This window comes from Otolemur garnettii, unplaced genomic scaffold (assembly GCF_000181295.1).
Source record: "Otolemur garnettii isolate 467f Iridium unplaced genomic scaffold, OtoGar3 scaffold00076, whole genome shotgun sequence".
Lineage (NCBI taxonomy): Eukaryota > Metazoa > Chordata > Mammalia > Primates > Galagidae > Otolemur > Otolemur garnettii.
This window is the reverse complement of record NW_003852471.1, coordinates 4,863,082-4,875,794: the sequence shown is the minus strand read 5'-3', so window position 1 is coordinate 4,875,794 and position 12,713 is coordinate 4,863,082. Positions and strand designations below refer to the sequence as shown.

The 12,713-nt window shown below is 40.2% G+C and overlaps 1 protein-coding gene across 2 annotated transcripts in view; it reads left to right on the top strand.

Moving 5' to 3' along the window:
* The window catches only part of VEPH1 (ventricular zone expressed PH domain containing 1), a 203,951-nt gene that overhangs the window by 16,226 nt on the left and 175,012 nt on the right, over window positions 1-12,713 (top strand). For both annotated transcript variants that reach the window (XM_003794136.1, XM_012807816.1), the window contains one exon: window positions 5,600-5,815. In XM_003794136.1, the coding sequence (XP_003794184.1) occupies window positions 5,600-5,815 (216 nt within the window). The remainder of the gene's footprint in view (window positions 1-5,599; window positions 5,816-12,713) is intronic.

Here is a 12,713-nt window from a genome sequence, read left to right as displayed (position 1 = left end):
CTGGGGATTTGAACCCGCCACCTTAGGTGTATGTGGCTGGCGCCTTAGCCGCTTGAGCCACAGGCGCCGAGCCGATATTCAGTACTTCTGTGGTGAATGCTGTTCTGGGCATTAACATGCAATAACAGATATTTACACTGTGTGCCCAAGGCCAGGCGTCTATCCTGCTCCCACATTTCCTTATCTCTGATTTCTTCATCTTTCTTTTCTCAGACCCTTGCCCATTCAGCCAAGCCTTCTACCACTGCCTGTAATTCTTAGCTCTTAACTGTACATTTCTTTTACCACACAAAGGTGCATGGGCGGTAGCTCTGCCCACTGAGAGGATGTTCCCTCACCCCATCTTTTAGGGCCACACCTGAGTATACTGTAACCGCAGTTTTTTACTCACACCTACATATCTAGCCAACTCATCAAGAAACCACCTTCAGACGCTTTCTTCCTTTGACAGTTGGTCATAAGGGAACCCTGCATGTGGCTGTTAAGTGTCACCTAAACGTAAGATGTCATTTCTGTAGTGGTAAATGACATGGTGGTCTGAGTCACCTGCTTACACAGCTTATGTGTGCCGTCTGGCCACGCTTGTGTCTGAGCCAAGATGTACCACTTCCTTGTAAAATATTTGAACTTCGAAACTTAAGAAAAATCAAAAGCATAATATAATACATTTAAAGTCAAAAATATCTCTCTCATCACTTTATGTAAATGAGCAAAAACTCACCTATTATTTTTAAAAAAGACTTTTAGATTGAATCACAAGGCATAATCCAGCAAAGAAGAGACATGTTCAAGAAAATGATTTAGGAAATACAAAAAAAGATGGAAACTTAAACACTGATTTACTTGGTTGTAAAACACATGTTAATAATTTGAATTAAAGCCAAACATTTTACAACAAAACTATGTCCTATGTCCAAACCTAATAGATAGGCTGGTTGGTCTTGCTTGACTTTGGTTTGGCTTTTTTTGTTTTGGTTTTGTTTGGGGGATTTATTTGGCGCCATGTCAAATTACTGGATAGAGCACAAGAAATGATACTTTAAGATAGAAAATCAATGCTAATAAAAACCAATCACTTTGCTGAAACTTCTGAGAAGCGGTTTGCCTACTTGTTCTCTAAGGGAGGCCCCTCTGTCCTCAAGTGAAAATCTGTGGGCTTTGTGTGTATTCCCTTGCTACACCTGTTGATTATAATAGAACGCTTTGGAATCAGAAGATGACTAAGTAAAGTATTTCCTTCTTATTTTTGCATACTTACATACTAGGCATATTTTTGTCTATTAAGAATCATTGAATAATGACTATTCAATTGTTTTCTACAAATTTATCTCAAAAGGGGTTAACATCTATTTATTTTATGCAACATAGGCTGTAAAAGAAATTTTAAATAAAAATAAAATATGCAAATGATGTGAGGCAAATGCAAACCAAAACCAATGTGAATCATAATCTTTATACCAGACAAGAAAAAATTATGCCAGAAAGTATTAAAGAAAACAAAAAGGCACTTTTTATGCCAAAGAATTCAGTCCACAAGAGTTATAATGATTATCTAGACGTTAAATTACATAGCATTTAATAACCATAACATTTATAAACCAATAATTCCAGGGGATACCAGGAAAAATCAGATAGACACATTAGCTGCAGGAAATTTTAATTCACTTCTCTTGGGTCATGACACATCAAGGTCAAATAATAAATGAGATTACAGAGAGTTCAAATCTTCCAAAATCCTTTTATGAAATTAGCATAAAATTGATATGAAGCTTGACAAACATGAAGGCCAAATATAGAGGCAACAATTTTAAATAAAATATCAAAACCAGAATTCAGCCTCACATTAAAAAATTATTTCCCAGACTCTAGTAAGATATATTCCAGGAATGAAAAGTTAACTAATATGGGGAAATTTGTTTTTATAATTTATCATCTAGATAGATCTGGGGACAAAAATGTTACATCTATAGATGCTAGGAAAGCATTTCATGAAATTTACTATCCATTCTTGATTAAAAACTCAGCTCACTAAAATAGTAGATTGACCCTTCTTTAATATTGCACGTTATAATATGATAAAATATCTACTTCACCCAAAAAGCCTACATAATGCTTACTATATAAACTTTGAAATAGAAAATGATGTGTTATAAATGCCTTAAAGCATTTGCTGTATTTTCTTTTTTTTTAATTTGACATTATTCTTAAATCAAATTTTTGATATAAAAATTTGACAAAAATTTATATCAAAACTCAGGAATTAAAACCAGGAACTAAACAAGCATTCTTGCTCCAATTTTCTGTGGAATAGCTTAGAAAATTTTAGCTGGGATAAGAAGCCATGAGATATATAAAAGCTGTAGATCTCTGTTGCTTAAAATACAGAAATTTTGGCTTGGCGCCTGTGGCTCACGTGGCTAAGGCACCAGCCACATACACCTAAGGTGGTGGGTTTGAATCTAGCCCGGGACTGCCAAACAACAATGACGGCTGCAACAAAAAAATAGCCGGGCATTGTGGTGGGTGCCTGTGGGTGCCTGTGGTGGGTGCCAGCTACTTGGGAGGCTGAGGCAGACTCGCTTGAGCCCAGGAGTTGGAGGTTGCTGTGAGCTATGATGCCACAGCGCTCTACGCAGGGGGACAGCTTGAGGTTGTGTCTCAAAAAAAAAAAAAAAATACAGAAATCTTTTTAGCAAACTGAAGAGAATGAGCTGAAAATTCATTATAAGTAGGAGTAGTTGAGCTAAACAGCTGGGTACAAAATCAATGCAAAAAGCAATAGTTTCATCTAATCAATAGTAACTAAGAGTTCTAATGAGAACCACAAAACCCTAATGTTTCTGTTAACAGCAACAAAAAAAAGACATAAAATACACTAGGACTTAAAATACACCTTTAAAATTTTGTGGTGCTTATATCAGGAAAGTGACGAAATTAGTATTGTGAAAGAATTGAGAAATGGCACACACAAACAGAAAAGACAGCCTTCAAAATGCATAAAACAATTACTGAGAAATGAATTATTTAATAAACAATGGTGGGAAAATTAGGTTAGCTTTATTTACTTATTTATTTTGAGGCAGAGTTTTACTTTGTTACCCTTGATAGAGTGTCAGGGTGACATAGCTCACAGCAACCTTGAACTCTTGGGCTCAAGCAGTCCTCCTGCCTCAGCCTCCTGAGTAGCTAGAACTACAGGTGTCTGCTGTAACACCTGGCTAGTTTTTCTATTTTTAGTAGGGATGGGGGTCTCACTCTTGTTCAGCCGGTCTCAAATTCCTGAGCTCAAGCAATTCGCCATCTTGGCCTCCCAGTGTGCTACCACTGCACCCAGTCGATTAGCTATTTTTAAAACGATGTCCATCTTTACTTACCTCCATAAATACCAGATAAAGTTGAAAGCTAAGTGAATAGCTAAAAGATTAACTTCTAAAATAAACATTGACTGTTTTGTCAAGTTTTTTTTAATCTGGAATAAATAGAGGTTTTATTAAACACTTGAATAAGGAAAAGAAAATTTTGAAGTTTAAGCAAAGCTGTTAAAGGTAGCACACAAAGAGCACGATGTCTGCATTTTCTCAGAATGCTTCTGCCAAGTACATAAGGTATTGCTGAGTCTGGTTTCCACTGGGGAAAAGGACTAGGGTGGTTGACATTTTGAGACAGAGCCTCAAGCTATCCCCCTGGGTAGAGTGCCATGGCATCATGCTCACAGCAACCTCCAACTCCTGGGCTCAAGCGAGTCTCCTGCCTCAGCCTCCCAAGTAGCTGGGACTGCAGGCGCCCGCCACAACGCCTGGCTATTTTTTGGTTGCAGCCATGATTGTTGTTTGGCGGGCCCGGGCTGGGGATTCGAACCCGCCACCTTAGGTGTATGTGGCTGGCGCCTTAGCCACTTGAGCCACAGGCACTGAGCCAAACTAAATAATTTAAAGAACCTAAATTTCCAGTTTGAGGGAAAAAACAACAACAACAACAATGAAATGCCAAATAGTTGACTGATTTGATTACCTAAAATCTTAGCATGTCAATGAATAGCAGAAAAAATAGCCCTAGAAATAATAAAACATGGAGACATATTTGCAATCAAGTGTCAAATGTTGATATACTTCATACGCTAACAAAAAAAGATATTGCATCAAAGAACACCAAAAAAAAAAGTCATCATCTAAAGAAAAATAGACATATAGATGTAAGGTCCAGTGAGTAGTTCCCAAAAAAGAAATCGCAGATGACCAATAAACATGCAGAAACATTCAACCTCACTTGTAGTCAAGGAAATGTCTAAGTAAAACAGCAATGAGACACTGCTCTTCTCTGATAAAATTAGCAAAAATTAAAAATACTCTGCTAGCACAAATGTGCAATGAGGATATTCCAGCTGATGGGAGTTTAAATTAGTAAGGCTTTTCTGGAACCCAGCTTAGCTGTATGTATCATGAGCCTTGAAAGTATTTCTGTCCTTTGTCTCAGAAATTTCCACTTCTGGAAAATCTAGGCTATAAATAACTTGCAATGTAGAGAGGACTTCACGTACAAAATGTTTACTGCCTATTAGTTATAGTAGTAAGAAAGAAAAGAGAGAGAGAGAGAAAGAGAGAGGGAAAGGGAGGGAGGGAGGAAAGAGAGAGAGAGAAGAAAGAAAGAGAGACAGAGATAAAGAAAGAGAGAGACAGAGAGAGAGAGAAGGAAGGAAGAGAGACAGAGATAAAGAGAAAGAGAGAAGAAAGAGAGAGAGAGACAGAGAGAGAAAGAGAAAGAGAGAGAGAAGAAAGAAAGAGAGAGAAAGGAAGGAAGGAAGGAAGAAAGAAAGAAAAAGAAAGAAAAGAAAGAAAGAGAGAAAGAAAAAGAAGAAAGAAAGAGAGACTGTTAGAGCTGGAGCTTGCAGTTGGATGGAAACAGCCCTCCTTGGCACCTCTGGCAGCGCATGTCCACGCCAGGTTCTAAGCACTTTGTGTCTCTGTCATGGTTTCCATTTTATGACCCTACCATGTGGAGTACACAGGCAGACCAGTTTTCCAAATTAAACTGATCAGCCTATTTTTCACATTTATATGTTTTGGAGGGTCCTATTACCTCTCAGTAAAGATGATGGTCTATTTGAGGGGCATGGAGGAAAGTCTGACCGGGGAAAGCTAAAGTGGGTTTGGTAAAAAGGGGAGAGATGAAATGTTATGTTCTATTGTGTTTAGAAAGACAGAAAACGCTCATGGGGAGGGGAAAGTGGAGGGTGATTTGAAATAATTCACAAAAAAATCCTAAAATGTCAGACCTAGGAGAAACTTCTACCTGTAATGGACTTAGAAACTGAAATACCTGGAGACTGAACCTACCTGCAAGTGAATTGTTACGCTCCTTGGGACTCTCACTGCCCCTGATCCCTCAGTGACAAGAGGAACCAGCTGCATTTCAGCACGTTTGCACACCGGCCTCTCCCACCAGATCACCATCTCCAGTGAAGAAGGCCCTATTATATGGGGCTTTACACCCTCACTCTTCAGCACACAGCCCGATGAACCCATTTTGTAACAGACCAAGTTAGTATTTTGTCCTTTCTGGAGTATTATTTAACATGAAGCTTTGTTCTTTTCCTAAACAGGATTATCAAACCAATAACAATGACCAGGCGGTGGTTGAAATCTGTATCACAAGAATCACAACAGCCATCAGGGAGACAGAGTCCATTGAAAAGCATGCCAAGGCCCTTGTGGGGCTCTGGGACTCCTGTTTAGAACACAACCTGAGACCCTCCGGCAAAGACGAAGACACGCCCCACGCAAAAATCGCATCTGATATCATGAGTTGCATTTTACAGGTAAGTCAGCCTCAACAGCAGGCTATTCTATACCGGGTTGGCAGCTTAGGCGAATATGTGATGTCTCTGAACTAAGAGCCAGTGTTTCTGTAGAATTTAGATGTTGTGAAAAGATAACAGAGACCAATAGCTAAGCCGCACAGGCTGGTAATTAACAGAGAGAGTTCTATCCAGCCGCAAAGGCACGCAAGCCATGGAGTTCAAAGTGATACCGCAGTGAGCCTCTAGTGACTGGAGTCTAGTCTATTTGCAGAGATAAGCTATGTACGTATAAAAAACTGACAATGAAGCATTATGTGCCCAGATCCAAAGGAAGAGTACTGGGAAATTCAGAAGAGGATATGTCTCTCATCGGAAGAACAGAGAGTGAACTGAGGGCAGTGAGCTCAGGATGCAGGGACTTAGTCGTTGTCAAGTGTATTTCTATATGTAGGGTGAATTCATGATGATGTTTGCCTCTTCCTACTATCTTTAATTCCTTCCTCTGGTTTAAACTCGTATTTGGAATTTTGGCTCCGCCATTAACTGGTTTGTGTAACATTGAAATGTTGGGCCAGTCAGTTAACTTCTTAAGCCTCAGTCCTCTCCCTGTAAGGTGCAGGCTAAACGACATTGTAACAAATTTACCAATCAAGGGTATTGATAGTTATTTCTCAAAAGAATTCTGTAGTCAGTAAGTTGAGAAACATTGAATTCAAATTTTCCTTTTGCACTATCACGTATTTTATGACCTATTAAACTTTTTAAACAGGGGGCCAGTTCACTGTCCCTCAGACTGTTGGAGGGCCGGACTATAGGCCTGGGATGAGTTGACTGCTAAGCAGGACTGGCAGCAGCAGCAAAAATACCTGGCGGGCTGGATAAATGTCCTAGGTGGGCTGCATGTGGCCCATGGGCCATAGTTTGAGGACGCCTGTATTAAAGTTTCTGTAAAGTCCTGCAATGAAGACATCGGGCCGTCTTTGTTCAGCCAGCATTTTGTGATCCATTTTGACCATGGAAGCTCCTTTTCCCTCCCCACCCCAACACATCCCTCAGAAGCGTGTTCCCCTGAGTACAGTGCAGGAAATTCTGGTTACAGTTAGACTCAGCACTGTGTGTGACAGCTGATGTTCGTTTCCACTCTTTCTTTTTTTTTTCTTATACCCTCACTATGCTTAGCTAAATTATATTTCACTTTATCTGCTCAGAGACTGGTCAACTGAACAAAAGTCTTTACATTCACCAGCACACTGTTTCTTCTTTGTCCCCAGGAATAGGGATGGTTGAGGGGGAAGTGAGGATTTTAGCAAAATTGATGAAAGTTGAAGACTGCTTGGTGAACCATTGAAGATTTAACATATCTGTTCTTCATCGATTATCTTGACTATATTATTGGTTTACATCTGAGGTGCCATTTCACAGACACGCAGGGACAGTCACACACCAGCTCCCTCCACTGGTCTGGACTCTCAAGCATTGCTGCTTGATAGGAATCCAAGGCCCTGGGCAGCACCCGTGGCCTAGAGGAGCCAAAAACTGAGAAAAAAAAAAAGAAAGAAAGAAAAAGAAATCCAAGGCACCAACACGAACCACATATGCAATTGTAAATTTTCTCATAGTCACTTGAAACAAAGTCAAAAGAACAGATGAAATTGACTTTGATAATATATTTTTTAGCCCAATATATCCAAAATATTGGGATTGTAACATGAAGTGAACACAATTGATGAGATCATTTTTTATACTAAGTTGTAGAGATATCTGGCGTGTGTTTTAGCACATACTAACTCTGAACTATTCACGTTTCATATGCTCGAGAGTTTTCTGTGGTCAGTGGCTCCTGTGTTAACACAGTTTGAGAGTCGGGAGGTTTTCTGGAAGGAGGTCATGTTTGGAAACAGTTACGAGTAGTGAGCAGGAATTTCACCAGACAGGCAAGGTGGACTGTGAGGACATTCTACGCAGAAAGAAAATAGCTGTACAAAAGTACAGTTTTGTGAAATAAGGTCAGGGTCAGAGAATTATAAGTGTGCTATATTCCAAAATGCACCAAATTCTAGCATAAAAGGATATCTTATTCTGGGTGAGGCATTGTGTATCCTACTTAAATGCTGCAGAGGTACAGCAGGGAATTAAATATTTTTGAGAAAATGAAGCACTGAACTTAACTGATGATCAATAACCATGCACATGAGCTTGTACTATTGTTGAGAGCTGGGTCGTGAGGTCAAGGACTGATACTTTGGGAAGGGACAGAGAGAAGGGCTGAGGGATGGACCTCTTGGTTGAGAAGGATGAGTAAGTCACAGAAGTAGGTAGTGACTCCAGCCTGCAGTGCCATGTGGGCCTGGACTGTCCATCGTGTGCCCTCAGGAGACAGAAGCTGCTGTCATGGAAGGCCGGAGGCACTGAAGGCAAACTCGCCTTTCAGCAAAGTCCAGTATCTTGCCCAGATACCTCTGGTTTGTGGTCCCAGAAAATCAGCCCTGGGAACCAAAAGCAAAGCTGTGGTCACAGAATTTGTACTTAACCTTTCATCAAATTTTGAGGGGAATCTTTGACTTGCAGTAAGCACTGAAAAGATCATTTTGTACCACTGGTAATTTAGGTTCTTGTAGAAACCATGCAGATATCAAGAAGACTCATTTTGTTCTATTTTTTCTATGAAACAAAACCATAGATCAACTTTCAGAAGTTAGACACTAGGCATTTTTAGCTTGCACAAAATGAAAAGACATAGCCAGGTGTTGTGGTGGGTGTCTGTGGTCCCGGCTACTTGGGAGGCTGAGGCAGGAGAACTGCTTGGGCTCAAGAGTTTGAGGTTGCTGTGAGCTGGGACACCACAGCACTCTACCGAGGGCAACATAGTAAGACTCTGTCTCCAATAAATAAATAAAAAGGAAAAAAATGAAAAGACAGAAAGAGTGACTCCCTCTTGACACTACCCCACCCCCAAGGCGAGCAATGTTGTGTATCTATCCAGGCACACCCAGGCATTGGCTTTTCCTACATCCTTGGTCATTTCATTAGATTTTTTTTCTGGCCACTTCACTGTCACATTAAGCTAAATGTGTACACACACACTCACACTCACATGAACTTTTCTTTTTCTCCCCCAAATTTCCTTTTTTTCAGTCTATCCTCAAACATACTTCAGGTGACCATTCCTGTTTCTCTTTTAATTGGAAATTATACTGAATTCTTTCTTTCTTTGATCTCTAAACTTATGAACTTGCCATATTTACCTTGAAATAATTTTTAAGATTCCAGAGTTCACCTTCTGCTTCCTCAATGCAGAATGGATACATGGCTCATGCATGTGGGTGGGAATTCTGTTTAGTTGCGTTGAGGCATATGGTTCCACCATCCTTTACTGTGTTCTTACACAAGTCTCTCCACTTGTCGTGTATAAAACAAAGAATTGAATCAGATAATCTCTCAGTCTGAAATTCTCACTGCCTCAGGAGAGGCTGAGAAGTAGATTAACAAAGAATTTTAGAGCTTGAAAGCTTCAAAGTCCTGTGGATCTTGGTCTTACCAAAATGAGAGATTGGCAAGGTATTTTTTCTGTCTTGGTCTCTGTTCTGCTATCTGTTGAATGGAGATAACAATAACTACTGTTATGAAGGTTAAAAGCGATATCACATAGAGGTGTCTACATAGCACATTGCAACATAGTAAGTGCTCAATAAAAGCAGTGATTTGTGGTGAGCCAATAAATCCAGTCTTACAGGAAAATGGAAATAAGCATGCAGCTCTCTGCACTCAAGACATCTAACTACTGAAGTTCAGCACTTCTAATTTTTGGTGATAGGTACACAGGAAGAGAGAGGATCTTTTAGTACAAAAGCAATCTGCATTTGTGGTCTAGCCCGTGTACAGAAGTAACTATTCAAACGATAGTTTATCTAGTGTCCTTGACCAAGTATCTGTATGGAGTTAGTTGTAACCTATTTCTTTGCCCCAGAAAAATCTTAAAAGGGAAGATATGAATACAAGGCATATAACAGTCTCGGGTAAATACAAACCTGGGGAGAGATGATGAATATTAAAATGCAACTCAGGGACGTTACCATTACATGGTTGATGTGCTAGAATGAAATTCCAGAGAATTGATAGCCCAGCCATCGTGATGGTTGAGAGCCAATGCCTGGCTTTATTCTCCTGTACAGTTACAGTGGCCTCCCCAACCAAATCACTGTTGCCATAATCATCTCTGCACTTTATCTCTCTTCCACCATTCCCACCATGGTGATAACCAAAGGGGGCCATTTGGGGGCAAGAAGGAAAACAGAAATAATCCTCCAATCTACTGTTGGAGGTGGATGTATCTATTTTTTCCTATAGAAGGACCACTCTCCATTTTCCCTGATTCCACGCTGAGTTCTCTCAGTTCCTGCTCCCCACTCAATGCTGTGTCAATATGCAAACTGCCCCTGGCTGGCACCAAGTGCCCTGGACAGTTGAGAGCGTTTCCTTCACAACGCTTAGACATGGGACTGGTCGTATCAATTTGGAAGTTTACTAAATAGGCAATCCTATATTAAACTATAATATGATCTTGGGTGAATTAACCTTTCTGTGCCTTGATTGCTGCATCTGTAAAATGTAGATGATAAGAGGAGTTGCCTGTGTGTTGTGAAGATTAAATGAATAGCTGTTAGCTAATAGGTCACATACTGAGGATGTAGGGCAGTGCAGCTGAGTATTATCTCTGGTTGGTATCATCATCATCATCGTCATCTGCAGGAGAATCTAAATGGCAAATAGTACTCAAGACTTTCTGAAAAGCTGTTGATTTAATTATTTATTACAGTCATTGCTTATTGCCTATCTCTCTTTCCCCCAAATTATAAGCTCTACTGAAGTAGTCCCAGTGCCTAGAATAGTGCCTGTGACATAGCACAAAGTCATAACTGGTTCAATGAGTGAATGAACAGCTCCCATCGCAGCAACGCTTCTCTCCAGAAGAGGCTTCCATAGCTACTCTTCAACCGGTGGCATGAGAAAGGAGGAGACAAGATATACACCCCAGTTTCCTGAGACCTGCTCCTTATTACCTGGGAAATACACTGGGAAAACGCAGGCATGTGTGTCTGTTAGATTTTACATGCAGCCTGTGCTGGGAAGAATAGACCATTTTATTTGTGAATCCAAAATCAGTTTGATTGTGGTTGGATGATGCTGGATGAATTAACCAAAGAACCCTATTTAAGAAATGAAGTTTAATATTTCTTGAGCTTAATCCTTTTTATGGTTCTTAGTTGAATTCAAGGCCTGAAAGCCAAGGAGCTTTTTAGCTGCTATTGCCTCAGATAGGCATCTTTTCTACTTAGCTTGGTTCCTTTCGAGTCTAAAACACTGGGAAACATTCCCAAAATGGATTTTCAAAAGAAGTTCCACCCCGAGCTCAAATTGGTGCTAATCTAGTTAAGAAATCTAATTCTTGGCATCCGTAGGACAAGGCCCTCTTGTTTTACCTCTACAGCTAGATATAACTGTCCCCATGAGCCGAGACTTTATTTGTAGGCTACACTTCTCTGAATTGTTCCTCAAGCCCCCAGCCGTGTGTAAGACCAGGCTCATACCAACATGCTCACGTCTGCACCGAGGGGCGAGGTCAGCCACAGGCTCTGGCATTTTCAGTTGCTGTTAAAAGAGATTTATTTGTAAAACTATCATCATAGGGTTTTTTCTACCTGTGTGGCATTAGCATTTCTGTGATCCAGATAATTCTTTGCTTAATATTTCACTTTTCATGTCATATGAAAGATTCCCAAATAACATATGGGAGGAAAACGAAAAAATTCAGTGTGTTCATTGTTTAAAAAATGACACTGTATGTTTGGGGGGCATTTTATACACTTTAATTAGAATCATACTTCACTTAAATGGCTGCCCAGTATTTTTCTCTAAGACAGCTAGAATCGTAAAAGAATATGATCAAATTGGTTGGGAGAGCCTGCTCTGTCATTATCACTGGCAAGCACCGGCTCACCCCAAGGTTTACAGACATCAGTTGCTGGGAATACTGACTTCCATCTATCTGTAGCTGTTTCTGCCAGGTTCACAGGGAGTAGGGAACACTCCCCAACACCACCTCTGGTTCGGTTTCTCAGCAAGGTACCTGTGCAGGAAGACATTCCTGGGATGGAAAATGTGTATCTCTCTACCTGCAACTTGTTCTTGGTGAAAGACCCAGAGCTCTGAGAAGAATTACACAACTGTGTTCTTCCCTCAAAGTTGGGGCTTTGACCCATCATGATAGGGACAAAAATTTGTCATCCAAAAATTAAACTAGCAAAAAATCCTACATGCAATGGAAAGATTGGCTTCCTGTAGGACTAACCCAAGAAATTATGTAGGTATGACTCATGAAGGGGTTTGGGGAAGACCCAATGCTCTAATAAGTGACTTGAATACAACTCAAGGGAGCAAAGGTAGAACATGATTATAATTGAGAAAAATGGCCAAATCAATTTGCTTTCCTAGCACTATGTACTGGGAGAGTCTATTTAAGAAGGATGCATGTTTATTCATGCTGGAGAGGAGCATAGAGACTGAATCTAAAGAATGGAAAGTTCCAGGCACCAGAGACGAGGATTCAGTAGTAGGTCAGGTGTGTTATTTTATCAGATTTCACCATGGTCTACATGAATTATCCCTGAGAATCTTTCTCTGCTCTGATCTGGTTTTGTGCCCATGAGTGAGCATTCTGGTTTCTAATCTAGCTCCTCAGTATCCTGAAAATGTGAAAATGATACCCCAGGTTTGACCTAGGGAAGCTCCTCACAGTAGATGAGTATATTTTCATGCCTTGTTATAACCCACCTTTTAGAAATTCTTCGGTGAGCTGACCTCAGTGAATACCAACTATTCTATCGATCCTGGCCAAGCACATGCCCAGATTTCTGAA